This window comes from Scatophagus argus, chromosome 24, assembly GCF_020382885.2.
Source record: "Scatophagus argus isolate fScaArg1 chromosome 24, fScaArg1.pri, whole genome shotgun sequence".
Taxonomy (NCBI): Eukaryota; Metazoa; Chordata; class Actinopteri; family Scatophagidae; genus Scatophagus; species Scatophagus argus.
In genome coordinates, this window is record NC_058516.1 from 645921 (window position 1) to 673597 (window position 27677).

General features: G+C 48.3%; 3 protein-coding genes across 12 annotated transcripts in view; all 3 read right to left on the reverse strand.

Annotated features, from left to right (window-relative positions):
• Positions 1-638, reverse strand: part of abi3bpb (ABI family, member 3 (NESH) binding protein b) — a 33326-nt gene extending 32688 nt beyond the window's left edge. Inside the window, exon 1 of the mRNA XM_046381796.1 lies at positions 555-638. The gene's annotated coding sequence lies outside the window, so the exon portion shown is untranslated. The remainder of the gene's footprint in view (positions 1-554) is intronic.
• impg2b (interphotoreceptor matrix proteoglycan 2b) lies at positions 497-18860 on the reverse strand. 2 transcript variants are annotated; one of them, XM_046381736.1, is made up of 21 exons: positions 18387-18860; positions 17802-18008; positions 16428-16594; positions 16298-16326; positions 15824-15856; positions 14856-14899; positions 10129-14249; positions 9851-10012; positions 8511-8569; positions 8400-8420; positions 7116-7369; positions 6540-6601; positions 6195-6429; positions 4233-6055; positions 3922-4141; positions 2495-2705; positions 2220-2408; positions 1882-2116; positions 1427-1506; positions 969-1027; positions 497-638 (listed from the first exon to the last, which is right to left on the reverse strand). In XM_046381736.1, exons 1-20 carry the CDS (start codon positions 18463-18465, stop codon positions 994-996), a joined length of 8265 nt encoding a protein of 2754 aa, XP_046237692.1. In that variant the 5' UTR covers positions 18466-18860; the 3' UTR covers positions 497-638; positions 969-993. The 2 variants fall into 2 exon arrangements, with proteins under 2 accessions (XP_046237692.1, XP_046237693.1); XM_046381737.1 differs by lacking the exon at positions 15824-15856.
• A 2034-nt stretch (positions 18861-20894) lies between these two features.
• The window catches only part of senp7b (SUMO specific peptidase 7b), a 67681-nt gene continuing 60898 nt past the window's right edge, over positions 20895-27677 (reverse strand). For all 9 annotated transcript variants that reach the window (XM_046381785.1, XM_046381784.1, XM_046381792.1 and 6 more), the window contains 14 exons: positions 27154-27282; positions 25769-25802; positions 25428-25631; positions 25094-25314; positions 24635-24717; positions 24436-24552; positions 24217-24339; positions 23970-24062; positions 23076-23152; positions 22270-22328; positions 22115-22158; positions 21968-22036; positions 21635-21785; positions 20895-21270 (listed from right to left, as the gene is read on the reverse strand). In XM_046381785.1, the coding sequence (XP_046237741.1) occupies positions 21121-21270; positions 21635-21785; positions 21968-22036; positions 22115-22158; positions 22270-22328; positions 23076-23152; positions 23970-24062; positions 24217-24339; positions 24436-24552; positions 24635-24717; positions 25094-25314; positions 25428-25631; positions 25769-25802; positions 27154-27282 (1554 nt within the window). In that variant the 3' untranslated portion in view covers positions 20895-21120. The remainder of the gene's footprint in view (positions 21271-21634; positions 21786-21967; positions 22037-22114; positions 22159-22269; positions 22329-23075; positions 23153-23969; positions 24063-24216; positions 24340-24435; positions 24553-24634; positions 24718-25093; positions 25315-25427; positions 25632-25768; positions 25803-27153; positions 27283-27677) is intronic.

Genomic DNA, 27677 nt, shown 5'->3' on the forward strand with positions numbered 1-27677 from the left:
TAAACACACAGGCTACACTTCAGTTCACACTCCAGCATCGACTGAGAAATGTAAACATTGGTGTGAAGCGCAGGCGGCTGCGTCTGCGTCTGCAAAGCAGCCGGCCGACGGCTTCGCGGTCCGGCCGGTCCAGGAAAAACAGGACGTCGAGGGCTCCGAGATTCTACACATCAAACCCCACAAAGAGCGAACAGAGCGGCGAAGGCACTGAAGGGGAGGAGCGCCGGGAGTCAGAGCCGAGCCGACGCCAAAAACACGTCATCATCTCCTCTGATGACCAGTCACAACCAACAAACCTTCAGCGGCGTGACGGGCGGGTCACACAGGAGCCCTCGAGCTCCAGCTGGAGACGAAAGCCATGAAAGTGTGAGACGGAGGATCTCAGCAGAAGCAGGACTGAAGTGTTACTCCAACAGGGACAGAAACAAACAACACAGTATTTACAGCCGGAGGTGACAGGTGAGAGGAACAGGTGAGCTGACTGAGGTCACGGTTCGCTTCACGGTCCCACAAACAGTCAAAGTGTCCTCCCACAAGTTTCAGTGTCTCGTCACCTCCACCTCCAGTCCATCAGACGCAGCCAGGCCACACAACACCAACTCCTCCTCCCTCGGCGGGTCGCCGACGAAGGCCGCTTCCTGTGGAGACACGCTGACGTTAACACTGATCTCAGGTCAGCTGGGAGAGCAGAAGGCTTCAGGCGAGCAACATCGTCACGTCTCAGAAGATACAAGACCTTCACCACACGGAAACATAAGCACATTTTACTTTTGAGACGAAGAAGCGTGCGACTTCAGGTGCGATTTGTATGTGTGACTTTGAACATGTCAGCAGGATTTCTTCACGTATCGGGGAAACCGACGCGTCAGACCTGACGATGTTTCTCATGAAACCTGAAACCTGATCCTGAGCTCCCACAGTTCACACAGGCTGCAGTAAACAGGAACATCAGACACGTGATGCCGTACCTCGAGGTCTGCCGCCCGGGACTCGCTACGTGGTCGAGCTTCCTCTCCTCTCCAGGAACCTGCCCCACAAAACGAGAGAAAATTAGATTCGCTTGGCGGTTTTTGGCCGGCGAGTGATGTGGTGCAAACGGGCGAAGTCCAGACCACAGAAACCTCCAATTTAAATGTTAAGAAACACAAAGAGACGAGACGGGAGGAAGGAAGATTAACGTCTGGTTGTCTGGACGCGCTTCAGGTCAAACTGCTGTTTGTTGCTGGTGGAGAATCTTATTGTGAAATCACAGATTAAACTTTACACTGACGTCAAAATGTTTGAATGTTTTATTGTTTGACGTGTTTTCTGAGAGTTGACGTGAAGCTCGCACAAATAATGTGCAGTTGAGATCAACACGTAACAGGAAACAGTTTGTCCACTTTCCAACACTAACAGCCTCACAAGCAGGCGTGAAAACACTCACACTTGAGTCTGTCGCACAAAGTCTGCGAAGTGTTGATCCCGGGCGCACAACTCGATTATCCTGAGTCGCTCCTGGATCTCCTGCAGGTCAGAGGTCACACAGGAAAACATGTTTATGTAACCTGCGAGGTCACGGGTGAGGACGAGGAGGTCCTGAAGGTAAAAATACTCGTCTGTGTAGTACCAACCTCCTGCTGAGGCTGGAAACACCTGTGAGCCAGACGAGTGTCACAACACTCGACTGTCCAAACGTTTCACTAAGCGCCTCCAGCGGCTGCAGGAAGACGAGCCAAAGCTCCCAGCAGGAGGACGACACTACGAGGGTCAGGCCCGTCGTACGGCGGGCTCCGCATTTTCATTTACAATTAAACATGAAATCAAATATTTAAAATCTCCTTCAACAGATTACGAGTCCGATTTCACTGGACTAAAGAAAACAAAGTGCAGTTCCTGTACCTCTTTGGTGAGCGTGGCGTTCTGGTAGACGTGTCGCATCTCGTCGCTGCCGAGGTCTTTGGAGCCGTCGGTGCTGACAGAGCTGCTGTACCGGGGCAGGTCGGGCTCGCGGTGCCGGTAGGACTGCGGCAGGTCGTTGTCATAGCGACGGTAGTACTGGGCGGTAACCGGGTCACTCTCGAACATGGGGTTGAACTTGGTGGCGCGCTCCAGCGTCGGCACGCTGTCGCCCCGCCTGGAGGAGAATTCAGGTGTTCAACTGATCATTTCTGAAAGCTGAAGTACCGCGTGGCGGATCAGTACGGACGTTAACCAATCAGGCTGCTGCCGTCGCTCACCGCAGGGGGTCCTCGGTGTCCTCCTCGTCGTACTGCTCTCGCAGCGACCTCGCCAAGAAGAAGATGATCCCCGCCGCCACCATGAGGAACCCAGCTACCGAGGCGATGGCGATGCCCACCACCAGCGGCTCCGAAACGTACTCCTCGCAGTGCTCGCCGCGATACCACCAGTTCTCTCCGACCCGACACCTGCGGCACAAGTTTCAGGTTCAGTTCCCACGCAGAAAACACAGAACCACTTCAGTAAGACCACCGAGTGTAAACCCCCCTCAGACCTGCAGATGGCGCCTTTTCCAGGGATGATGTCACATTTGCCGTCGTTGAGGCAGAAGTCGGCGTGCACGTCGCAGACGCTCTGACACGGCAGACCGTCCACGCTCAGGTATCCGGCGTCACAAACACACTCGGCCTCGCCCGACCAGCGATTCACCATGCACCTGGAAAACTCGTTACAGGCCTGGAACTTACAGGGATCCGCCCGGTCACCTGACAGACGGAGAAGAAGAAGAAGACATGGAGGATGACAAGTCATTTCTATCACAGAGCAGCAGCGCAGTACGTCACTGAAGCCACTTCTTCAGCTGTTTTATTTATCACAACAAACGTCTTCAATTTACTGTCTCCTGAGCTGTTTGTCTCCCGGATTCCACGGTTCATTGAATGAGCTGCTGTTCAGAAAACGTGACGTGGACCCGACGTGAGTCCAGCTCGAGCAGCGCAGCCTCTGCAGGACCCAGAACAGGCCAGCATGTGCGGAGCGCAGTGAAGACGTAAACTGATTATCACGTCCACAGTGAGTCCTGACCGCTGCTGCAGATTAGGGTTATTAGGCTGTCAGGAGCTCCTCTGATTGGCTCAGACAGATTAAAGAGCTGCAGCTCAGCAGAGATGGACACACTGGAGGGAATGACAGTAAACCAACCCTCAGCAAGCCTCCGCCTCACTCAGGTGGAAGTGACACCTGTACACACAGACATGTTCTTCAGAATAAAGTACACGCAGACTCTGTGCTTCTTCCTCCTGTTTCAAAGTGCCCTTCAAAATAAAAGCTGCCCAAGTCCTTCCCGTGCACAGTGAAGCGGAGCACCCGGACTGGTGGTTGAAAACTACCTCAAATTTGTACTTCAGTACAGTGCTTGAGCACAGACTGTCTCTGAGCTCAGACAGACGGACGTAAACAGCTTCCATGTTGATTCATCCCAGTGAGTCAGTGTGTGTGCTGCTGCTCACGTTCCTCCCAGACAGATTATCTCAGGTATTAGCACCTGACAGGCGTTAACACTGCACACACACACACAGGATTCAGCTGCTGAGAATGAAAGCTCTTATAACAACTCAGCATCCAAGAATAAAACTCTGTGTCTGAAGCTGCACACCAGCAGTATTTATTCGTTAATCCTTCAGATTTCCCAATGTACTCATGGGTCACCTGACGCCTAAAACGTCTTTTCTTTCAGATATGAGGGATGATCCTCCAATGTTCAAACTCCTATAAAAACAGATGAACTTGTCTGTGAAAACGGAAGCCTTGTGAGGGAGATTTCAGCAGCAGAATGAAGGAAAATAAAAACAAAGAAACCAGTTACAAACGGCCTTCGTGATCGTGTTTTTGCAACATGAAGCCAGTCAACTCTGATTATTAAATTCACAGCCTTTCAAAACCTGTAAGGTTTAACCCAAACCAACTTTTCCACAGTCCTACCTGATTCAACGTCCAGAGAGTACTTGTCGATGGCCAGGTTCATGGTCTGGTAGGCGGTGTTGGCGAAGTCCTCCAGGATGAGGTAAACGACGTTGGTGACCCCTCTGGGAACTGGTTTACCGAACCTCATCCTGCTGTTCACCACGATGCTGCCATTCCTGAAGTTGAGGATCTCCAGGTTCTTGAAGTTATTCAGGTTGGACTCGAGGTAGGGGACCAGCTTTAAAGTGAAGACAAAGATGAATGTGAGGAACTTTACATATGAGTCTAGAGGTTTTTATTTACTACCACCACATTATTAGAGCTCTCACCAGCTGTAGGAACCGTTGCTCCAGAGCCTTGTACTCAGCTGAGCTCTTGTTAAAAAGGTCCATGGAAAACACCATGTTGGTCACCCTGAGGCTGAAGAACACCGTTAGGGCTCTGCCAGGTCGAGTTGGTAGTGCGATGGCGTCCAGATCTGATCCCCGGGCCCCACTGGAGAAGCCGCTGCTGTCATCTTCAGTTGCCACGCTGCCATACTGAAACACATCAAAGCTGACGTCGATGCTCGGCATCTCGGAAAAAACATGCTCGAAGGGTTGGATCTCGGCAGCAGAGGTGTTGTTCACTTCCTGCAGTGAGGAAGTGGTCTGGAGGATGCCACTAACTACCCTTTCTGAAGCGTTTGTCTGAGCGGTACCCAAGTCTTCACCCTGTTCTGAAGCACCTGGTGACCTTTCCATGGCATCCACTGGAACACCTTCTGTTTTGTTCACAACAACCACTGATGGCATCAAATGAGGAACATCTGAAGATGGACTGATCATCAGAACGTCATCAACATCTTCGTGGTTTACGTGCTCCTGGTGAACCAGTTCCTCGTCGTCCGGGACAGAATCCGACACTCGAGTGAACGGCGAGTCCTTCTCAGGCGAAAGCACAATGCTGCTGCTGTGGTCTGACGCTACAGATGGAGTGAGGACAGGAACAGCAGTCGTTGAGGTGGCAACTATAACTTCATCCACAACCAGATCCTCATCTTGGATTCCACCTGCTGGCACTGTTGTTAGTGCAGGGTCAGTAGCTCCAATGTGTTGCTCCTCTAAAACCTCAACCTCTACGTGGTCTTCAGTTTTTGGCAGCAGCAGTTTGGGTTTTTCTGTGAATATTTCCAGTTCTGGTGGCTGGTCAGTGATTGTATCAAAGCTGGATTCTTTGACAGTAATTGCCTGGACTTCAACAAAGGTGGGTGTCTCTTCGGTCGAGGAATCAACTTCAGGAACTGCAGGTGCTTCAGGTGCAATTATGACTTCAGCGTCTTCTTTCTCAGGTAAATCTTCTGATTTAGAGCCAGCTGCAGACACTGGATGCTCTATTCCTGCTGCAGTAGTTACTTTCACCTCCTCGGTGGTTTCTTGAAGACTGAATGCTGAATCAGTTGGTCCTGCAACAACAGAGGCCTCACGAGTCCAAGCTTCAGGTTCGGGAGAATCCGTGACTGGTGCTGTATGGGTGTAAGGTTCGGTCAAGGAGAGGTCATCGTAGATGCCCGATGCTTCCACTGTTTGTACTGAAAGTTCAACATTCAAGGTACCTTTGGGAGAGAAAACAGGTGCTTCGGTGGTGGTTGAGTATCGAGGGTCTGTGCTGATGTGTGGTGTTATCAAAACCTGATCAAAGAAAGCTTCCTTGATGTCTCTGCCCAACGATGATTCCTCAAAAGCAGGAACTGTTGTTGACTGCAAAGCGGGAGCACTGGTGAACTCAACTTTCACTGCAATTAAATCATCTTTCTTAGTGACTGGCAATGTAACACCAATGGCATCCTCATCCTCATCCTCGGTCTCCTCCAGATCAGGTGGTGGTAGCACCTCCAGGCTGCCATTGCTGTTGCTATAGAAGCCAGTCCAGTCAGATGTTGCTGCTGGCTGCCAGGACCAGAGATCAGCTCCCTGGCCGTCTCCAGAGAAACCAGAGCCAGATCCATCGTCCAGAGCCTGGGCAACCTCAGAGCCTGTTTGAGGTTTTGTTGGAGGAAGGGCAGCTGCAGAGGAGCCTCCAGGAGCAACTGTATGGTCACCTCTGGGATTTTCATCTTTGGCGGCAGGAGCATTACTGAGGAGGAATCCCTCGTCTTCAATATTTCCTTTATCTGCGACCAGAAGCACGTGGAGAGGTTAGTTTGACTGTGAAACTTTATTTGCTTTAGTTTTAACACAGTTAGATGCCTTGAGACAGTATCTCAAATTAATGACAGTAGCCTTGTGTCCAGTTTCTGAACATTTACTCACTCTGTGGTGCTGCTGGCTGCAGGTCGACGGTTTTTTCAGGGTATTCAGCGATGGCTGGAGGAGCCGTGCTCTCGTCAAACAAGAAGACGTCGTTCTCGCTCACCACCGGGTCCTGATGGCCTTTCCGCTGGTCGAAGGGATCGAACAGGAAGTCGTCCTTCTTCAGGAAAACATCACTGCTCTCCACTTCGTGGCTCGGTGCATCGGGAGGCTTTTCTGCAGCGAGGACGTTGTCCTGGAAGAAAGCGTTCAACAGTCGAGCGAACTGCTGGGCCTTGTTCACTCCCCTTCACTTCTGGTTGAGTTAAGAGAAGCAGTTTCCTCCTCTCATTCAGTTTAACTCACCATGTTGTCGAAGGTGTCGGCGGATCGGCTCGTAGGTTTCACAGCAGGTAACAAGTTCTCCGCTGCAGAAAAGAGTCTGTTAGCTTCATAGCGTTAACATCCCTCATCAGATCAGATCTCCTCTCAGATCAAATCAAAGGCAACACTCAGAGCTCAAAGTTACTGGCAGGCGTATTTACTGACAAAGATTTTTAAAGATGAGTGTTTGTATCTTGTATATCTTATGGTTATTTTGTATATACTCCTTTTTTATTTCTGTTTCACGTTATTATTTTTATTTTTAATTCTATTTTAATTCTAGCTTATTTGTTACTTATCTGTTTCTAGCTGTTATGCTGCTCTAGTGGCACATTGTGTCTTGTTATCTGTTCTGTTATCTGCTGTCACAACTTAATTTCCCTCCGGGGGTCAATAAAGTCTTATCTTAAACTTTGAACTAACTAACAGAATCTCTATTTTACATTTAATCAATCGGATGTGGCAGGAAAATTAACAGGAAGTTATTATGAAACTTGCATGGACTTAAAGAATGTAACAGCTATGTTTCAGTGACTGGGTGGACATGAACATTCAAACCGTTCTCCAGCTGCAGAGAGTCGGGCTGCGCCTCCAGGCTGCCGTTGCCCATGAAGTTGTCTTTGTGCAGCGCCTCGGTGATGTAGTTGCGGAAGTCGGTGATGGTGTAGACGACGGTGGGCTGCTCGGCGGCCCCGGGGTAATTCTTCTCCACCAGGTTGTTCTGCAGAGAGATGAAGTCCAGCGTGTCGTTGGTGATGCCGCTGCTGTCCACCTCCAGAGTGATGGCATAGTGAACCAGGACCACCAGACCCCTGAGAGGGAAGAAGAGGAGAGACACGTCGGACTCTGCTATAAATGAAACAGTGGGTGGCAACTAACGACTATCTCATGCTGTTTTTATCTGTTGACTGAAATGTAAATCTGATGTTTAAGTCAGTGAGCTTCAGAGGTTTCAACTTTCAAGCCGCAAATAACCAACTGGAACCACCAGATCATCCTTTAATCAGTTCATCCCTCCGTTGTTTCGCATCTTTCTGACCTCCATCCTTCACTCTAATATCAATTTCCAAGGCGAGTGTTAAGAACCTCAGAACCTGAGGATTTTACGACCTTATCGACTTCGCGCTGAGGCGACTGCAGAGTTCAGGTGAGTTTAACAGTCTCTCTGAGCCCACAAAGGGATTTCATCAGTGTGGTCAGAGCACAGACAAGGGGGTTTCTGGACAGCGGGGGGAGGTGGGGGAGGTGAGCGAGCCTGTCGTAAATCTTTAACAGTAATCCCACGGCAGCTGCAGGTGGCTGGTGAGCAGCGAGCATCTTATCCCACTTAAGAGCTGATGGACTATTGTTAAGGACATTAAGTGGAAATTAGAGCAGAGTAGCAGCAGAGCTCTTATTTACCGCGACATCCAGGTGAAAGGGCCTTCGAGAGGGGAGACGGTCCGCGAGGACGCGACCACGAGGTGGGAAAATCCCTCTTTTCTGCGTCCACAGGCTACAGTCCAAACTACTGAGGCTTAACATCTTACTGCACATCTTATAAAAGGAAGATCCACACAGCAGTTTCTAAACTGTATGTTGTTCTTTGTGCTCTGCCTCATCCCAAACAGCTGAATTTCCCATCATTCCTTGCTCACTGGAGGATAAGTGGACTCTGCAGTTAAGTCAGGGGTCGATGAGATGGATTTATCAGACTGTTTCACAGCCCTCTGGGTGAACATGAATGTACTGTCAGAAGTGAAAACAGGACACTCACCAAAACTGAACCATCCTTCCAGTATTTTAGTGCTTATTAATATGTAGAGATAAAACCATGCAAACAGGAGAAAAGTTCAAACTCACAGCTCCAGGTCCTTCTGTGGCCTGAGAACAGAAACAAAACATCACATAAATACAGCAAATCCAAAATGTATCTGTGTCCATGGACACGCGGGACATGAAGTTAAACTGTACCTGAACTCGACGACATGGACAGTCTTGAAGCCAGGCAACCTCTCGAAGGCGTCTTCAATCTGCACAGTAAAGACAGGACAGAAATGTTCACGTTAGATACTGGACTTGTTATAAAGACGTGTTTATGATAAGCTCATCAACTTTGTCTCTTTATGTGGAATACAAATCTACGCTTTCTGGCTCTCGGCAGCCTGTGGCTGCACTCCACCGCCTCGATTCTTTTTCTCTGCTGCAGTCGAACTCCTGCTGTTTCTATTAGGCCTGTTATCCACTTCATATTCCCTCATTAATGACCCTGACCCCGATATTCAAACCATAAACTGGCTTCCCGCGTCACTAACAACAGAGCAGAGCCTGAAAAAGTCCCAGCGGTACGGGAATACACCGGCACTCACTGCTTTCCTGGCACAGCTTGTTTTTCCACCAACTCGCAGTGAGTCACTGCTCGTATTCTGTATGTTCTCGGATGTTTTCCAGCTCTGTTTCGGCCTCTGCGGGTCGTATAGCCGATAGCTGGCAGCACAGAGGAAACTGAGCTTCAAAGCGCGAAGATCCTTAATGCGTGAAAAACAGGCGAGGCCTTTTAAAAGCAGAGCCCAACTCCTGAGTCTGCAGTTTGTAGGAAACCACAAGCAAGTCAATCTGGTAATGAGTGTGCATCCTGGACGTCAGAGAGGAGAAATGACAGAAAGGAGTAGGAGGTCTGGGCAGGAACCTGACTGATAGACCAACCACAGCTCATTGCATCATCTTTGTCTCCAAAATATGACGATGACAACAGTCTCAGCTTCTCTGCACAGTAATGAGGCTCATCAAGTTTCTCCCCTGCAGATCTTTGCCTCTGCTGGTCTAATGTGGATTTGTTGAGAGAGACTAACATCTTTGCACATTAAAATGATTCAAATTCAACATCAGATCATGTGTTTAATTAGGAGATGCTACAATATTACATTTTTTAACTGTTCTGTGACTTTTCACATCTGAACAAAGCACATTGTGTGGCAGAGAGCCTCACTCCACACGTTTCCATGTGATGTTGGTGTATTGTGCTTCTGTGTTTTATGGCATGAAAATAACACATCAAAACCATATCTCTCACTTTAAACTTCCAATAGCTAGAACACAAACAGCACTTTTGCTCTGAGCTCTGAGCGTTCAAATAAAGTTTGAAATGTTTTCAAAAAGTCCCTCTTACCCCGAGGGTGCATGACTACAATGAGCGACCTCAGAAATCTACAGATGACTTGCAGATGTGAAGAAAATGTCATACCACAGAGCTGAGGTATCTTACTTTGATCAATATGTTTGCGCCACACCAGAGCTTGGAGAAATCATCCTACCCTGCGTGTGAAGTGTCTGGCCAGCTGCTGGTAGTGGAAGCTGCTCGGGTCTCTCAGAGCGTCGTTGTAGGTTTCTCCTCTCAGCCTGATGTTCAGCTCCACCACCTGGTCCGTCAGGGACCTCGGGGGCCACAGCAAGGTGTCGTCTATCTCGTTACCAATCTGAGAGGAGGAACATTCAGATGTTTTTGGCGTTAGTTTGTCTTATCGGCGCTGGGACTGAAACTTGTCAGTTGATAAGCAGCCATTCTACAAACAAGCCACCAAAATATGCTTACCGAGTTCTCCTCTTCGACCTCCAGTTCAAAGCCGTTGTTTCCAAGTAAGTCGTGGTCTAAATCATAAGGCCTCCCTGACAGGTCTGGGAAGTTGCCATTGTTGTACTCCACTATGTATTTGGTTGTGATGTCCAGAGAGGTGGAGGGGGTGGGCTCCTCTGTGCCTTCAACTACAGCACTTTGTGTACTCTCTGCAGCTCCTTCCACAACAGTTTCTGAGGTGATTTCATCATGAGGCTCAGATGTGATTTCTACTGGAGCTTCTGTCACGATTACTTCTGCATTTTCTGCTGTGACACCTGGGGAGATACCTTCAACCTGCTCTGGGATGACATCTTCTTTAGGTGAAACCTTGAGGACAGGCTCATCGGGAAACTGCTGGGTGAAATCCTCAGCTTCAGTGGTTCCTCCTGGATGAGCATCAGTCACAGTTTCTGGAGAACCTTCACTCGCAACCTCTGGGACAATTTCTTCAGGCAAGGTTTCGGAGTTTGAAGTTTCACTTGTAGGCTCAATCACCTGTGTGGTACTCTTAGTGATTTCTGGTAGTACTGCTACTTCAGAGGTGACTGGAACCTCCATCATTATCTCTGGTTCAGATGTTTCCTCCTCTTCAGTCCCAGGCAATAAACTTTCTGTATCTTCTGGAACAACAACAATAACTGGAGTGATCTCTTCATCAGCCTCTGGAAGAGTTTCATCAACACTTTCTCGGATGACTTCTTCAACTTCAGGTTCATCCTCTGTTTTCTCCTCAGAAGTAGCTTCTTCTCCGTCCTCCAGTGGTTCCACTTGGGCTGCTTCTTGTGCTTTATTTACAGACATAGTATCTGTTTTATCTTTAGTACTTACTACTTCACGTTCTGCTTCTTGTGTAGGTTCTCCAGTGGGTCCCTTCTCTTCTGTAACTTCTCTTATAACATCTGCTTCTTGTGCTGGTTCTCTCGTGGGTTCTGCATTTTCTTCTGTGAGTTTGTCTTCTTCTACTGTTTCATCTTCAAGTTCCACTTCCTGTTCTGCTACTCTAGTAGGTTCTGTCTCTTCAGCAGTTTCTTCTACAGGTTCCACTTCTTGTGCTGGTTCTCCCATAAGCTCTGTCTCTTCAGCAATTTCTTCTACAGGTTCCACTTCTTGCGCTGGTTCTCTTGTAGGTTCTGTCTCTTTTGCAAATTCCTCTACAGGTTTCACTTCTCGTGAAAGTTCTCCTGTGAGTTCTGTCTCTATGGCAGTATCTTCTACCGGTTCAACTTCTTGTGCTGGTTCTTCTGTGGATTCTGTCTCTATGGCAGTTTCTTCTACTGGTTCTCCTGTGGGTTCTGTCTCTTCAACAGTTTCTTCTACAGGTTTCACTTCTTGTGCTGGTTCTCCTGTGGGTTCTGTCTCTACGACAGTTTCTTCTACAGGTTCTCCTGTGGGTTCTGTCTCTATGGCAGTTACTTCAGCAGGTTTCACATCTTGTGCTGGTTCTCCTGTAGGTTCTGTCTCTTCAGCAGCTTCTTCTACAGGTTTCACTTCATGTGCTGGCTCTCCTGTGGGTTCTGTCTCTATGGCAGTTTCTTGTACTGGTTCTCCTGTAGGTTTTGTCTCTATGGCAGCTTCTTCTAGAGGTTCCACTTTTTGTGTTGGTTCCCCTGTGTGTTCTGTCTCGATGACAGTTACTCCAGCAGGTTTTACTTCTTGTGCTGGTTCTCCTGTGGATTCTGTCTCTTCAGCAGTTTCTTCTATGGGTTTCACTTCTCGTGCTGGTTCTCCTGTGGGCTCTGTCTCTATGGTAGTTTCTTCGACAGGTTCCACTTCTCGTGCTGGTTCTCCTGTGAGTTCTGTCTCTATGGCAGTTTCTTCGACAGGTTCCACTTCTCGTGCTGGTTCTCCTGTGAGTTCTGTCTCTATGGCAGTTTCTTCGACAGGTTCCACTTCTCGTGCTGGTTCTCCTGTGAGTTCTGTCTCTTCAGCAGTTTCTTCTACAGGTTCCACTTCTCGTGCTGGTTCTCCTGCGGGTTCTGTCTTAATGGCAGTTACTTCAGAAGGTTTCACTTCTCGTGCTGGTTCTGTTGTGGGTTCTGTCTCTTCAGCAGTTTCTTCAACGGGTTTCACTTCTGGTGCTGGTTCTCCTGTGAGTTCTGTCTCGATGGCAGTTACTTCAGCAGGTTTCACTTCTCGTGCTGGTTCTGCTGTGGGTTCTGTCTCTTCAGCAGTTTCTTCTACAGGTTTCACTACTTGTGCTGGTTCTCCTGCGGGTTCTGTCTTAATGGCAGTTACTTCTAGAGGTTCCACTTCTCGTGCTGGTGGCTCTGAGGGTTTTGTGGACTCCTCTGCAATTACATCTATGAGTTCTGCTCCTTGTGCAGGTTCAGTCGTGTGTTCAATCTCTTTTGCAGTTTTTGTAGCGTCTCCTATTTCTATGGCTTCTTCAACAGCTTGTGGTTCTTGTCCAGTTTCTACTGCAGACTGTCCTTCGTGTACAGTTACATCTGCTCCTACTTTCTCTACAGGTTTTTGGGGAGTCCCAGGTTTATCTCCTCCACCTTTAGCTGGTTCTCCTGTAGCTTCAGTTATCTTTGGGGTCTCACTGACCGTCTTTACTGGCTTTTCCTCCGTGACTTCTGTTTCTATTGCAGCTTCAGCTGGTTCTTCTTCTGCTGTATCGACTGTATCCTCTACTGCAACTGCTGCCTCCTCTGTTTCCGCAGGTAGTTTTTCCTCTGCTGTTTGCACAGTTTCCACCTCTGCCACAGTGACGTTTTCAATTTCAACTTCTTCTGCTGTTTCATCACCCTCTTTAGGCTCTTTTACATCTGTCTTTGTAGCGATCACTTCAGCGGACTCCACTTCACCAGCAGCTTTGCTTGTCTCATCTTCAGTAACAACTGAAGCTTCTTCGTGTTTGACTTCTACCTTTGCTGTCTCTTCTGACTTTTTGCTTGTCTCTAATGCCATTTCTTTCTCCACAGGTGTATCTTCCTGTGTTGTCTCCATCTCTCCCACTGCAGTACTTGGTGGTGACTCCTCAGAGTCTTCATCCCTCTCATCTTGTAAAGTCACTACTAGAGGCTGAGAAGTAACCTCGGCCCTCAGTGTTGGTTTGTCTTCTGGCTGTTTGCCCACCTCAGTTTTTATATCTGGGACAGATTCTTGTGCTGGAGTAACATTTATAAATATTTCTTCTGAATATGGATCTGTTATCAGAATTACTGCTGGAGTTGCATCTGTGCTGACTTTGGTTTCATCTTGGCTAAACTCTCCAACAGCTTCTGAGGGATGTTCTGCAGGTGGCTCCTGTTTGTCACTTTCATAAACTGCCATCTCAACAAATTCAGGGGAACCTGGTTCTGCTTCATCAATGGGCTGTGGAAAATCCTCCGAGGGTTCCTCCACAATCTCATCAGTCAATATTACATCTGATGTGGTATCCAAAGAAATGTCTTGATCTTCTGGGCCCACAATGACCTCGACTGTGGTCTCTGAGATGTGCTCCATCACGGCGTCTGACGGAGCATCTGCAGTAGGCTCCAGAGAAACTTCTTGCTCTAATTCTTCCTGTGTGACAGCTTCTGTAGCAGATATTACAGTGGGCTTTGCAAGGACCACAGCAGTAGCCTCTGTAATTACCTCTTCAGCCACGACCTCTGAAGGAGGCTCCTCACCCCCTGGGGAAACTTCCTGAACCACCTCAGTATCAGGTACATCCACATCCTCAGGGATGATCTCAAGGATCTTTTCATCGGCCACTGCAGCCTCTTCCTCTCCATCTGACACAGTTTTCTCAGTTTCCTCAACAGTCGCATCAATGGGCTTATGGGTAACAGAACCAGCAACCTCTGTGGCAACCTCCACAGTTTCCTCTGCAAAATCCTCAGCATCTTCAGACTCCAAGGAAACCTGTGTGTCAGTGATGACCAAAGGTGGACTTTCAGAGGTGACGTCTTCAGTGTCCTCTGGCCTCCCTGCAACCACAGGCTCAGAGGTCAAATCCACAGAAATCTCAGCTGAGGGTGTTGCAGCCTCTCGAATCAACCCTTCAGTTGCGGACAGTGAAGGGGTCCAAGTGGAGACCTCAAAGCCTGGCGGAAGACCATCTTGTTCCACTAAGACTGTCTCAGATCTGATGATAATATCTCCCCCTGTAAAACAGCAATACAGATAAAATAACATAATTAGGATGATGAAAAGTAAATTAACGTCCACGTACATCTCAGCTCTGCAACAACCAGAAGTGGTTCTTCACTGGCGGTAAGGACTGTGAATGTCACAGGAGGGCATGTCAACAATTGCTCATGTTTTGCTTGTTTTTGCTCAGGGCTCGCATTTGATGCACTGGATGTGGACACTTTGACAAACCCTACAAACTGAGACATACGAGACAAAGGAGACATCTCGTATACAGCCACACACTGTCCCCCTGCTCGGTCCACGGATCCACGGCCTGTAGCTGTGATCTCACTAACCCTGATACTTGTCCTGCAGTAACTCAGCCACGCCTACACCCCTGCTGCTGGTCTCCTGTCCTGCCTCCCTCCATTGACCAGACTGCTGCCTGTAAATAGGCTTACAGATCTATTCTGAGAGCAGAGCGTGTGACGGGAATCAGCCTCCCACGTCCACTCCTCCCTCACATAAGACAGATTGGGGTGTAAGGTGAGGACCTTTTAAACTCCTACGGGCATTGAGGTGTGTACAACCATCGCTACCCACTGGAGGACACAAAGGTGAGCTTCAGGTGTGTTTACCTGGTGGAGTCACTGATTCTCCAGTCTGGATGGTTGCTTCAGAGCTGCAAGAGAGACAAAGAGACAGCAAAACATTTAGATAAAAAACTAAAACCAACAAACAGAGGAAGGCAGCTGCTGGTCGATTCATCTTAGCTGTGACTGAAAACGCATCAACAGGAAACTGACTTTCAAACATAACAGTAAAAGATTGACAGAAGAGAGAACTTCTGTACTGTTGAGCAAACGGAGACTGTCAAGCTTGTCATGATGTCTAAAGGGAGGTTTTCGCCAAGTTTAAGATTTTATTTAGAGAAAAAGAAACCCAACAAGCCACCACAATAAAATCAAATTTATACTCCAGGATTTCAAGAAACCAAATCAACAAACTCTCAGTCCGTTTGCTGCTGGTGACAAAACATCTGTGAATCCTTAAAATAGTTGGCATTGCCCTTTAAATTCATTAAAATGCAGCCATTGCAGTGCAGCTGGGTCGAAGCATTTTTACAGTGAGAATTAACAAAAGCCACACGACTGTAAAAAGTGCAGCAAGCAAAGCCAAGCAGGACAACAAGCAAGCATCTCGTGTACAAAAACACTTGGCGTCTGGCTGAACTTCCTGTCAGGTTCCTGAGGATGGATTCAGTTAAACTCTTCAAGTTCTCCCCGCGTTTTGTCAGGTTAATGCAGTCTTACTTACATGTACATTTAAACCCCAGTCTTTAGGATGTTTGTAGCTCAGTAAACAGACGGTCAAAGCATCAACATGTGCACATTCAGTCTGTAACGTAACAGCCAAACCGTCTGTGTGAATATCTGTGAGAAAATACTGTTCATGTGCAGCGAAACTGCTGCTGCTGCTGCTGCATTTTTAAAGACTGCATATGGAACTTATACTAAGTGTGTGTTATGTTTTTGTTTCATTGCTGTGTTGGTGAAGTGACTCCAGGCCAGTTTGGCAGGTTGGTGTTGGGTGTCTGCAGGCCTACCTGCATGGAGGAGGGCCTGTGGTGACGGGCACACTGCAGCAGGTGGTGAAACACAGCACAGGTGTCAATACACAACCACAACAACCGCTCTGACTCTACACCTGTCTGTGAAGGCTGAGCCGTCGCTGCACAACGCTGATGTCACTGAGTTTGGAGTCGCAGCTCCTTCAAAACACAAAATCTGATCATCTATTCTCTTTGTTCTCTTTCCTTACAAACTTGATTTTCTTAAACAACTGAAGGAGATTTGTGAGAGGAAATTTCTCAAGAAATCAACTTGTTGCAAGAATCTTCTAGAAATTTGTGACAGAAAGTGCAGCTCTGAAATCCAGAAATATTTAACTTTACTGTCAAAGATTGAATCTTAAAAAACACTCATATCATTTTTTAATCTTTTGTTGAGAAAATCAAGATTCAAATAACATGAACACCAGCATCAAAACAACACGCGAGCGTAACGAGCTTCAAACTGACCTGTTCATCGCAGCAGCCATCGCGACTCTCTGAAAGGAACACGAGCAGCAGAGAAGAAGAAGTTTGTGACTTGAAGTTCTCACACTGAAATCACGCAGACATTAAGACAGAATCAAAATGGTGTCCTCACACTCCTGATGAGGCTGCTGTGCTCCTCTGATTGGCTGAAGAAGCCGCCGATGTCCATGACGCTGACCGAGCCGTCCATGCAGCGCCCGACCCAGTCCTGGTACTCGTCCCGCTCCGGCAGCCGGTCCCAGAAGATCTTGAAGGCTTCCCACACCGTCTCCTGACACACTGAAACGCAAACACGAGAACAAGTTCAGCCTCAGGTTTGGACCCTGAAACACACAGATTTCACTCTGAAAAACATTTTAAACTTAAATCTGGCCTCGCGTGTTTACGTCCACACTGATGTCGCCTTAAAGAGAAACATGCGTTTCACCTAAATGAGCTTAAAACAAAGAAGTTTTTGTTCCCTCTTGTGTAAATCAAAGCCAGCAGATCTTATTTACTGGTGGACATGAAATGACGGGTGTTTGTCTCCCAGCAGGATGTTTTCACCAAACACACTGAGACGGATGTCCTCATCTGGGACCAGAACCAACAAACACATCGACTCAGACGGGGACGGCCGAGCGTCAGCTGTGTGGCGGCTGCCGTGATCAACATCACAGAGAAAAGGCCATTAAAGCTGGAAAACCGACGATGATCCCAGTCAAACAGATCTGGGTCACCTAATAACAACTCCTCCGTCTCCATGGCGACTGAGCAAACCCCAAACACCGACTGAGGATGAAAACTTTGGAGAAAAAACAAGCAGGAGGGAAGATCAGCGATCAGTTTCATTTGGTTCCTGATCCTCACATGAGCTCAGTGAAGGTGAAGGTTATTTCACTGCAGTCCAGCAGCAATACTTCTTCAACACTGACCAATCTCATCTGATGATACTTTCATCATCCCATTATTTTCTCAATATCTGAATTATTTGAAACTGTGAAGAACGTGCATCACAGTTTCCAGGTTGACATATTAAAACTGATGTGTCTGACCAACAACCCAAGACTCACAGATTCATCTGACTGCAGTAAAACCAGAAAATAATCCCATTCAAGATTCATTTTGGCCCAAAACAACCTAAAGGACTGATTTTCTAAATTGTGTACGTTGTGACGATCTTCTCTTCAGCGTGGGTGTGAAGGTGGCATCAGAGCTGCTTCCTCCCTCCGCCCTGACAGGCTGCACTGATGAGGCTTGAAAGGGGAGGAAAACTGAAAGCTGAGAGAGCGAGCTGTTAAGAAGGTCGTGGTTTTGCAGTGCATCTGGTCCCACATGACCTCTGACCTCTGGGATCGGCTGCCTTCAACGACAGCAGACGTGAGTTTAAGCTCCTAAGCCAGTTCGGCTGAGAGCGTCACTGAAACCCCTCGAGTGTCAAAAAGGCAGAAAGGTTGAATTTTCGGACACGTAAAGACAAGAAGCAGCGTCAGGAAGCTGAACGTACCTCTGAGGTGAAAGTATCTCAGGTGGTTGGCGACGGCCTGGTCGAACGTCTCCTGAGTGCAAAGTTTGACTCCGCTCGGAAACAAGATGTTCCTTTTTCTCCGAATCAGGGCAGCGTGTCGTCTGTACAGAAGCTGATCCGAGTCCAGCGGCTCCCCCAAACGTCCGCCGCGGTCCTTCAAATCCACGCTCCAGTCCCGAGTGGCATCTGTGGGTCCACAAAGCAGAAAACTCTGAGACGGTTCAGAGGGATTCACTGGACTACAAAGCCACAGTCAGACTCGTCTCCCCCCGTCAGCTTTCACATGTACACGACTGAATAGTTTTGTTTGCAAAATGTCAGTGAACAGAAAAAGAACGACAGGAAGTCTGATCCCCAGCAGTTTTCACTTCAGCATCACAGAAAGTGAAGGAAACTATTAAACAAGTGAAATGTGGAAGTTTTTTCTTTACAAAAACATTCAAATGATTGCTTTGCTGTCAATTTCCCACCAGTCGACTCACTGATTAGATTGTTGCAGCTAAAGAGTCAAAGCTTCACTAACAGTTGGAGGGAGAAAAGCAGGACTAACAGAACGGCACAAACCTGTTTCCATGGCGATGTATCCTGACAGCAGCACGGCCCCGACCGCCCACAGCACCAACCTCCCGCACTTCACTGCCATTGCTCACAAAAAGTCAACGTCGAGCCCCGGACTCGCTGCCTCTGATGTCCGCCTCCTCAGCTCATGAGCGCCGGCCTCCTCGCAGTCCTCCAGCCCCCAGATCGCATGGCATTGGTCAAAATAAAACAGTAAAGGTGGACGTCTCCCCCCGAGCTCGGGACGGTCCTGACGTGGCGTCTCCGGGCTGCTCGCTGCTCTCAGGTGAGCAGATGGGACTTTGCTGCTGGGGAGATTTTTTTCTCTTTGCTCTAATCCTATTTGTTAAGCTGCTGGAGTGGATGACTGTCAGAGCTGCTGTGCACAAGTGCAGCAGGTCACAGTTGGTTAACGGAAATCAAACAGACAGGCCGACTGTGTCGAGCACAAACGCCGCCGCTCGGGCTTCGAGTGCCGGCACTCGGGCTTCGACTGACGGCACTCGGGCTTCGAGTGACAGCACTCGGGCTTCGACTGACAGCACTCGGGCTTCGAGTGGCGGCGCTGAAAACCGAAAGCTCAGGCCGGAGGGGCGAGTTCCATCTGGGCCCTGCTGCAGCGCCACAGAGGTTAATTTCCCATGATTCACCTGTGGAAGTGACGCGTTCAAAGACAGGTACACAACACGACTATAAATGTGCGCCAGTCGGGTTTCACTTTTAGTCCTCAGAAACAGTCACGAGCAGTTTATCAGCCTGTCACACAGACGAACGTCAGCTGACCAGGAGAGACAACGCAGTAAACCCTTAAGACAAACAGTCCACATTAAAATGTCCCGTTTAAAACAACGCAGGTAGAAACTGGAAATGATCGTTATTATTAAAAGTGTGAAATATTCCCGTTTAAAACCTGAAAGTTTCTACTCAACGTTTTAATGCAAGATTGCTGCTTCTGTGCTTCTGAGTCTCTGGGCCCAAAACAAACTGGTTCCTGAATGCCCAACATGTGACTGACTTCATTCATGCTGCCCGGGTCAACAAATTAAATCTGCTAAACATAAAATCCTGAAGTCTGCAGAATTAGCTTAAACAGAAGCAGGACTCAAACGTTTGAGATCCGAACAACAACTTCTCTTGGCAGTCGCTCGTCGGCCGGGAATCGTCCAGGTGGTCGCCACGGCGGACTGATCGCGGTGGATTACCTGAACGCACCGCGAGGTCACATCGAGCATTAAAAGGTCAAAGGTGACAGTGAAGCTCTTAAATGTTTTCTCTGTGTCTGTTCACTGCGGCCACATCGTCTCAGTGCTACAAAACCGCCTTCAAATCCTGCACTTTGTGTGACAATATAAAAGACGAGGCTGCGTGACATTCAGCTCACTTTGTTTTCCCAGCAGGCGGATCATTAAATTAGCAGCTGAACTCCTTCACTCAGTTTTCTATAATTGGACTCGTCCTCGTCCAGACCGTGACCCCCCGTGGCGTCGCACAGTCAACAATGGCGGACATCTTTTATTGGATAAAAGGATTAACGGGAATGAGAGGAGAGGAAACGAAGAGGAGGGAAAACATGAATCTTCTTATTCGGCATCTGACAAACAGACTTCTGAAAAGCTCGAATGCTGCATGTGGAGTCTCAGCTGTCGTTCTGCAGCCCGAAACGTCCCAGACGGAGGTGGTGTTATTTCAGTCCGGATCAGTTTTCCACCCTCGGGACTCACTCAGATTATTTTTGGGAAGCGGGATGGAGGCTTCATGGAGGCCCTAAATCTGTCTAATCTCAACCCTCCATCAGTCAGATTAGCCAAGTCTATACAACTGCTGGGTCAAAACAAGACCTCATCACCATATAAGACCACAGCAGGGCCAGAGCAGGGCCAGACCAAAGCTAGACCGAGGTCCAGAGCATTGCCACAGCAGGGCCAGACCAGGGCTAGACCGAGGCACAGAGCAGGGCCAGACTGAGGCCAGACTGAGGCATGGGTCAGCGTCTCACATTCATGGTTAACGGCGTTCAAACTGATTTGGGGTCAGTTCACGAAGCCACCTGCTAATCATGACGAGTGTTGTGGTCGTCCGTGCGCCTCGGACCCTCCAGTCTTATCCAGTTAATGAGCAGTAAGCCGATTGGTCCTCAGTGGGGGGCACTCGGCTAAAACCCCGAGATCAGCAAACCAGCCCACACAAACACAGCCGGAGACACGCACACCACAGAGGAAGTGTGGCGCGTAACAGGAAGGGACGACAGGAGGACAAAGACGGAACGACGGTGAAATGAAGCACGCGCACACACACACACACACTCTGATAGTAACCCAGTGACCTCTGACCTCAGCTTACACACTCTCCTCGTTTCACTCCAGACGCTGACATCACTGATCAATCAGCACTGATTATTGATTAACCGATTGGCTCGTTTTCACCTCCTCCTGCACGAGTCCAGAACCACTTCAGGGGACAAACTGATTGACCTCATTTGAACTGATTAAAAAGCAGAAAAATCACAACACTTTCTTTAATTTATTAAATAATTTATTAGAAGAATTTATTTTCACTGCAGGAATCAGAGTCTAAAGGTTCCTGCAGGTTTAAACTCAAAATAAGAGCCACACTCCTCTGAAATGCCTCAAAACCAAAAGACTTTGTTAGAGTTTTTCATTTATCATTTCAAATTCTGTGACAGCAAGTAAAAACATGTGAACAGCGTAGAAAAATAGAAACGATTTACTGCACAGGCGCTTTAACGGCTCGGTGAGGTTTTGGTCTCTTCCTCCTGACTCTGGTGCATCCTCATTATCAGACTGCGGATCTCCTCGCGCTTCTGTCGCACCCGTTGCCGCGGAAACCAGTTGTCCAAACATACCGGGAGGTCGAAGTGCACCACGGGGTTCTGGAGAGCCAATCAGAGAGCTCGGTTTAGTACGGACTCACTCATCGTTCTCAGAGTCGAGCCGCCGTCACGTTCGTGCTGTCAGACGTAGAAGTTTTTTCTCGCTTTTTGTCTCGCTGGAGACGTTTAAAGTTTTTTATTTATTTAAAACGCCCACAACACGTGTCTGCATTACGCTCAAAATAAGGCGTCAACAAATAATCAATTAAGCTTACCAAACCTGACACATTTTATTCTCTTTAGTCGACTCATTAAGTCCTTTTGTTGAGCAAACGATCAATGGCAAAAACAATCAATCATGAAGATAACGGACGGACGGCCCTTTCGAGCTGTCACACATTCAGCGCGTGTTGTGTTTGAGTACCTGCAGGAAGCTCTCGGCGTACTGCAGCAGGTACACACCGCAGTCGCTGCTGTTGTCCTGCTGAGGAACCCGGCAGTTTGAGCTCCTCATGCTGTCCGACGTGAAGAGACGAGGAGTCCCCCTCCGCACCTCCCACTCCACCTGCAGGTAGCTGAGGACAGCAGGAGACACCTGAACGTCACAAACACCGCGACGGGCTGAGTCCTGACACATTTAACTGATCGTTTACGTGCAAAGATTTCCTGTCCACTGCAGCGTTGTCAACACGTAACTGAAGGTGAGGACGAAAGCCAAAGCCAGAACTTTAATGCTTGACTGAGCGCTGACACTCACTCTCTGAGGAGCCTGCAGACGTTCTCGTGGTACGACAGCTTCAGCGAGTCCATGACCAGAATGCACGGCCTGGAAGAGACCCAGAAATCAGCACGTTAAGAAAAGTAGGGGGTCCTGAGCGAGCCCAGAGTCTCAGAGACGACTCACCTCTTCAGCACGGTGTTCCTGTGGCAGCCCTGCTCCACACACTCCTGCACAGAAAAAAAGAATCGACAAGCACCTGCTGAGGGTCACATGACTTCACCTCACACACATTTTACACCTGAGACCGACTGTGTGTTGTGAGCTGTTGGTGTATTTACTGGTGGCTGCTGCGACCTCGGACTGAAGGACGGTTTCTCCGCAGCTCGCTTTGGTCCACCTGAGACACAAAAAAACGTCAGATGTTCAACCTGCTGCCGTTCAGTTCAGCCTCAGCTTCTCCGCTGGGCTGAAACCCGCGGGATCAGCTGACGACTGCAGCAGAAGAAGATCACAAACTCGCGAGGAAGAAAAACGTCAATTCAGAACGGAATTAAGAAAAATTAGTAAAACACACAACATGAAATCTGCTGCGAACAGAAATCACAGAAAAAACCAAACTGAACTTTGCTTTTAGCTCCCATGAGGAGGATGACAGAGCGACTCCATCGATTCACTGCAAAGCACGACTTTGAAGGGAAAATGAGCAAAATGGAAATAATTTAAGAGACGCTGAAAGAGACAAATGGACCTGAGGAACCAAACTGTCGGCGCTTTGGATGGATTATCTCCGAGATGTTATTTCCACTCAGTTTTTCCTTCCTTTGTAAGCTTATTTACAGACAACAAAGATAAAACGTGATAAAATAAGACTTCTTGAACACCAAATGTGGGAGCTTAGCGTCTTCAGAGGAGCAGATATTTATGTCTGGAACATTTAATCCTTTAATTTTTGGTGAGAATTGACGTGTAATTCCCACATCTGCTGCCAGTGCCCCAAATACCCCAAAAGCGCCTCCCAGAACAACATGAAACAACACAAAGCGGTCTGCTGACGATTAGGGAGGCTCTCTGAAACTTCACTGAGGCTGACACGAACGCTTCGCTCAGGAAAGGTCGGGTCAGGAAACGACCAGCGGCGGCTCACCTGTCGGCCTTCGAAACGTCTCGTGCCGAACGTCGTCCAGACCGGGAAAACAGACCACCACCAGGTACCAGTGAGCTCTACACACACATCACAAACAAAACAGAGCTCAGATTACTTCAGTGCAGTTCTGAGGTACTTGTACTTCACTTGAGTATTTCCTTTTTCTGCTACTTTACACTGTGGCTCCACGACACTTTCAGGGCAGAAAGACAACTTTTTTTGAAGCTTCTTTGCAACTTTAGATTATCCATACAGAAGATAAATACTAACATATAAATAACTACTACTCAAAACAATTATTTTTAATTTGTTTCGTCGGCAATCTGCCATAAAACACGATGAAATCTGATCAGATTCAGTTCACGCCAACTTTGAGGAAACACAACAACGAAAAGGACAAAATGATGAAAGCATCTCAGTGTGAAGGATCTGAGTTTTGGGTAAAAAGGAGGGTTGAGTAACACAACAATGAAAGTGCAGAGAGAAGCAGCTCTGCTAAAGTCATCGAGAAGAATCAGAAATGATTCAGCAGAGGTGACCTGAGTCAGTCAGTCTGCTACCCAGTTGGCAGGTGGACGCACTGATGAGGTGCCGGAATTCAAGTAGAATCACAGAGTTTTGACTCAAATGCCCCAGCAGAGGTCAAAACTCCAAACTGGCGTCTTTAAATCTGGGACAAAGAGCTGAGGTCAGCTCTGTCTCCGGCTTGCCGCAGTCAGGAGGTTTTACTTTTGGTCGCTCGCAGAGAGTAAAGACAAACTTTCACCTTCATAAAGTTTCTGTGCATTTCGACAACACGAAACACGAGATCTGATCACATTCAAACCGACTCCTATCAGCCTGAAAGCTGACGTCGCTGATGTTTGTCGCACTGGAATGAACACGTTTTCTTACTCTTGATTGACAGGCACAAACAGGAAGTCTTTGGTGAAAATGTCGACATGGCGGGTCCACGTCTTTACCCTCTGGTGCCTCGTGTGGCGATCGCTGGAACAACAAAGAAACAAGCAGAGAGGAGGCCTCAGACTGACCAGAAAAAAAAAACAGAAAACAGGCCCTTTTGTCACGGAGCAGCAGTACCAGCCAATCACAGGGCAGCAGGGCAGGACCACATGAAACCACCTGATATTGACGTTCTTACGGGACAGACGGGGCGTCGTTCTCTCCGGCGGCTCTCCGTCTGCTCAGCTGTTTGTAGAAGAAACTGCTAAAGACGTGACTCCGCTCAGCCACCGGGCCTCCGACTCCCTCCAGGAGGAGGTACCTGCAGGTGGAGGAGGAGACGACTCAGGACACTGACCCCTGCTGGTGACGGACGGGAACTACAGTTACACGCTGCGGTTTTAACACACTGACTGACTTGAGGTAGAAGTCGATGATGACGTCATTGAGGAACTCGCCGCCGTCCAGACAGGCGAGGTCCTCCTTGGTCACTGTGATCCGGCCTTTACAGGGCGCCGCCGGATACTGGATCAACCTGAGGACCACATAGAGACGGTCCAGTCAGAAAACTCTGACCTCCAGCGTGGTATTTCAGCTGCTGGCTGTGTTGGTTTTACCTGGTGGGAAGCTGCTGCACACCAAAGGATCTCAGGCTGGACGTGTTACTCCTCTGGTTGTTTCTCACCTCACTGGATTTGTCCTGAAAGACACAGATTTGTTTTAGCAGTTTGTTTTGGTAGGTTCTGAACTGGTTTGTGGGCAAGAAGCTCAGAACACACACACACAAAACTGAACCTCCTCCAGGAGTCACCTCATCACCTCTGAGCCGCCGGCGCCACCAGCAAACGGCTAACAGGCTCATAAAAAAGACGAGAGGATTAGACATCAGGAGACAGGAATGGAAGGAGGAGGTGAGGAGAAGGAGATTACCAAGGAGGCAGACGAGGTGAGGGAAGGAGCCTCACGGAGGGACAAAGGGAAGGAAGGAAGGTAGGACAGAGGAAATCGAGGGAAGGAAGAAGAGAGCGAAACGTGAGAAGGAACAAAGGAGGAAATGCAGGGAGGAGGATTCTCACCGCAGAGCATCCCAGCAGTCTGAGGAGGTGCTGGTCCACAGGAGGAGGACAGCTGTGGAGGAGCAGCAGACCGTCTGCCCACTCCAGAGGGGAGGCTGGCCCTCCACAGGAGGAGCATCCCTTCCTGTACTCCTCCATGTCCAGGATGGAGGCCAGCAGGGCGGCCTGGAGCTCCTGCAGCTGCTCCTTCAACACCAGCAGGAGGAAGGAGCACGACGGGCCTGAAAGACCAGGAGACCACGTGAGGACACAACACAATCAGAGGACAGCATGCATTTGAGGTCGGACCAGCGAATGGACAAATCTGAAAGGACGTGAAGAGCTGAAGCGGTACCTGAAACGCTGGTGGACGTCTGGATGGCGGACAGCTCCGTCTGCAGCAGGTTGGCCTGAGCGTCGGTCACCCACAGGAAGAGCAGCGAGGGGGCGGGATCTTTGCAACCAGCCAACAGAGCCCCGTCCTGAGCCACGCCCCCGTCCCAGACGCCGTAGCGCCGGACCTGAGACGCCACCACGATGACCTCCCCCTCCTCGTCTCCTAACAGAGACCACATTAACATCTCTTCACTTTGCACAGACATCGTTAATCTGACGTTTGAGTGTTTAACTGCAGAGTTCAGATGAAAACAGCAGAAATATTTCAATATTTCACAAAATCGTCTCAACAAAACTGACCTTTCAAAGGGATTGTGATGCTGTTTTCGGTGATCTGGACAGAAAAAAGAGAGAAGGAGGATTTACAGGACCGGAAAGAGGACACGAAACACAAAAGGAACAAAATTCTACTTTTTTTCTCTGACGGCATATTTTTAACATTTAAACAATAACCAAGAATGTACTCCCGTCCCTGCATGTGGTCTGCTGACATGCTGACCTACTAACCTCCTCCTCTGCTGCCCTCCTGGTTTTTACGGCGCTCTAATTGAACCCGGCGCGCCGCCATCACACTCAAGCTGCGTCTTAATTGCTTGTTAAAGTCTGAAATCGTAACAGTTTACAGCTTCGGCGGGGAGTTTCTCTGCCCCCCAGCCACGAGGCGCACCGAGATGTTGCACCAAACCTTGACTCGCTTCCCGCCTCAGCACCTCTGCGAGGCTGGGACGCGGCCTTTCAGTGCTGTTGCCGTGACGATGGCTCAGCGTTTGATGCCAAACTGAAATCAGTGTTTTCTAGCCTGAGCTGATCCAAAGTTTTAGTCAGCGTGTTGCACTTTTGTTCAAACTTCTTCTATTTTTATGTGAGACAGACATTTCACACACACACACACACACACACACACACTCACTCACTCACTCACTCACTCACTCTCTCTCTCTAATATCTTTATAGACAAACAGACACAATAAAACAAATCAAAAAAATGTTGTACTGAAAGCACTTTGGAAAACACATGTGAATGATTAAAACTACAGTATAAGCAACAGAAACCAATTATGGGCCAATCAAATTAGTGTGTGTGTGTGTGTGTGTGTGTGTGTGTATGTGTGTGTGTGTGTGTGTGTGAGCTGGAACAGGACTTGGAAAAAGAGAAATTAGGTGAATGTGCTGAAGCCAGAAACACTTAAACATCCAACAGCAACTGCTTGGCAGCAAACACACCACGAAAAGAGTTCATACTGAGCTGAACATACATTCAGCACACAGGAAGTGCATGTACATCTACAGGAAGTACGCGTGCATCTACAGGAAATACGCGTGCATCTACAGGAAGTACACGTACATCTACAGGAAGTGCACATACATCTACAGGAAGTGCACATACATCTACAGGAAGTACATGTACATTTATAGGAAGCACGCGTGCATCTATAGGAAGTATGTGTGCATCAACAGGAAGTGCACGTACATCTACAGGAGGGAAATTCTTGTCACTGGAAACTGACTGATTGACAAATAAACGAACTGTGTGTTTTTTGCAGGGTTTGTTGGGACTGAGTCGGGTTTAGTCAGTTAGCTTTACTCAGTTGAAGTACACACCGACACACACACACACACACACACACAGCACTAGATTGAAATACTCACACACATCTTGGTGAACAGCCTTGAGCTGTACTCACCATCATCTCCCCGTTGGCGTCAGCGTGCGTCAGCCCGGCGTGAAGCGAGGCGAACCTGAGCTGTAAGAAGGAAGGCGGCGGCGGGTCAAAGTCGTCTGTTTCAGCTCTGGAAGAAGAAGCCTGTCGACCCTGTCAGACGACACACAGGTACACAGTCAGCACACAGGTGAGTCCGCTGTGATTTCACGTTTCATGTCTCTTGTGCAGAACTGCAGCGTTTCGTTCAGTCTGAAGCGAAGACAACATCTCGTCGTCTCGCACAGAAACACAAACCATCAGTGAGAACGTGGATTAACTCCGCCGATCGCAGACGGAGACGATAATAAGCTGCCAGCGGGGTAAACAAAAATGACTTGATGAGATTTGATGAAACACAAAAATCAGATCAGTAAAACATTCTGCGACATCAAAACCAGTAAACAAAGACTTGATGAAAGCAATAAAAGCTCAAGAATTCAACAAAAGTTTCTTGAAAGCAGGACAACATGAGCTTCTTTAGTGAAAAACAGATCTGGGTCACATCA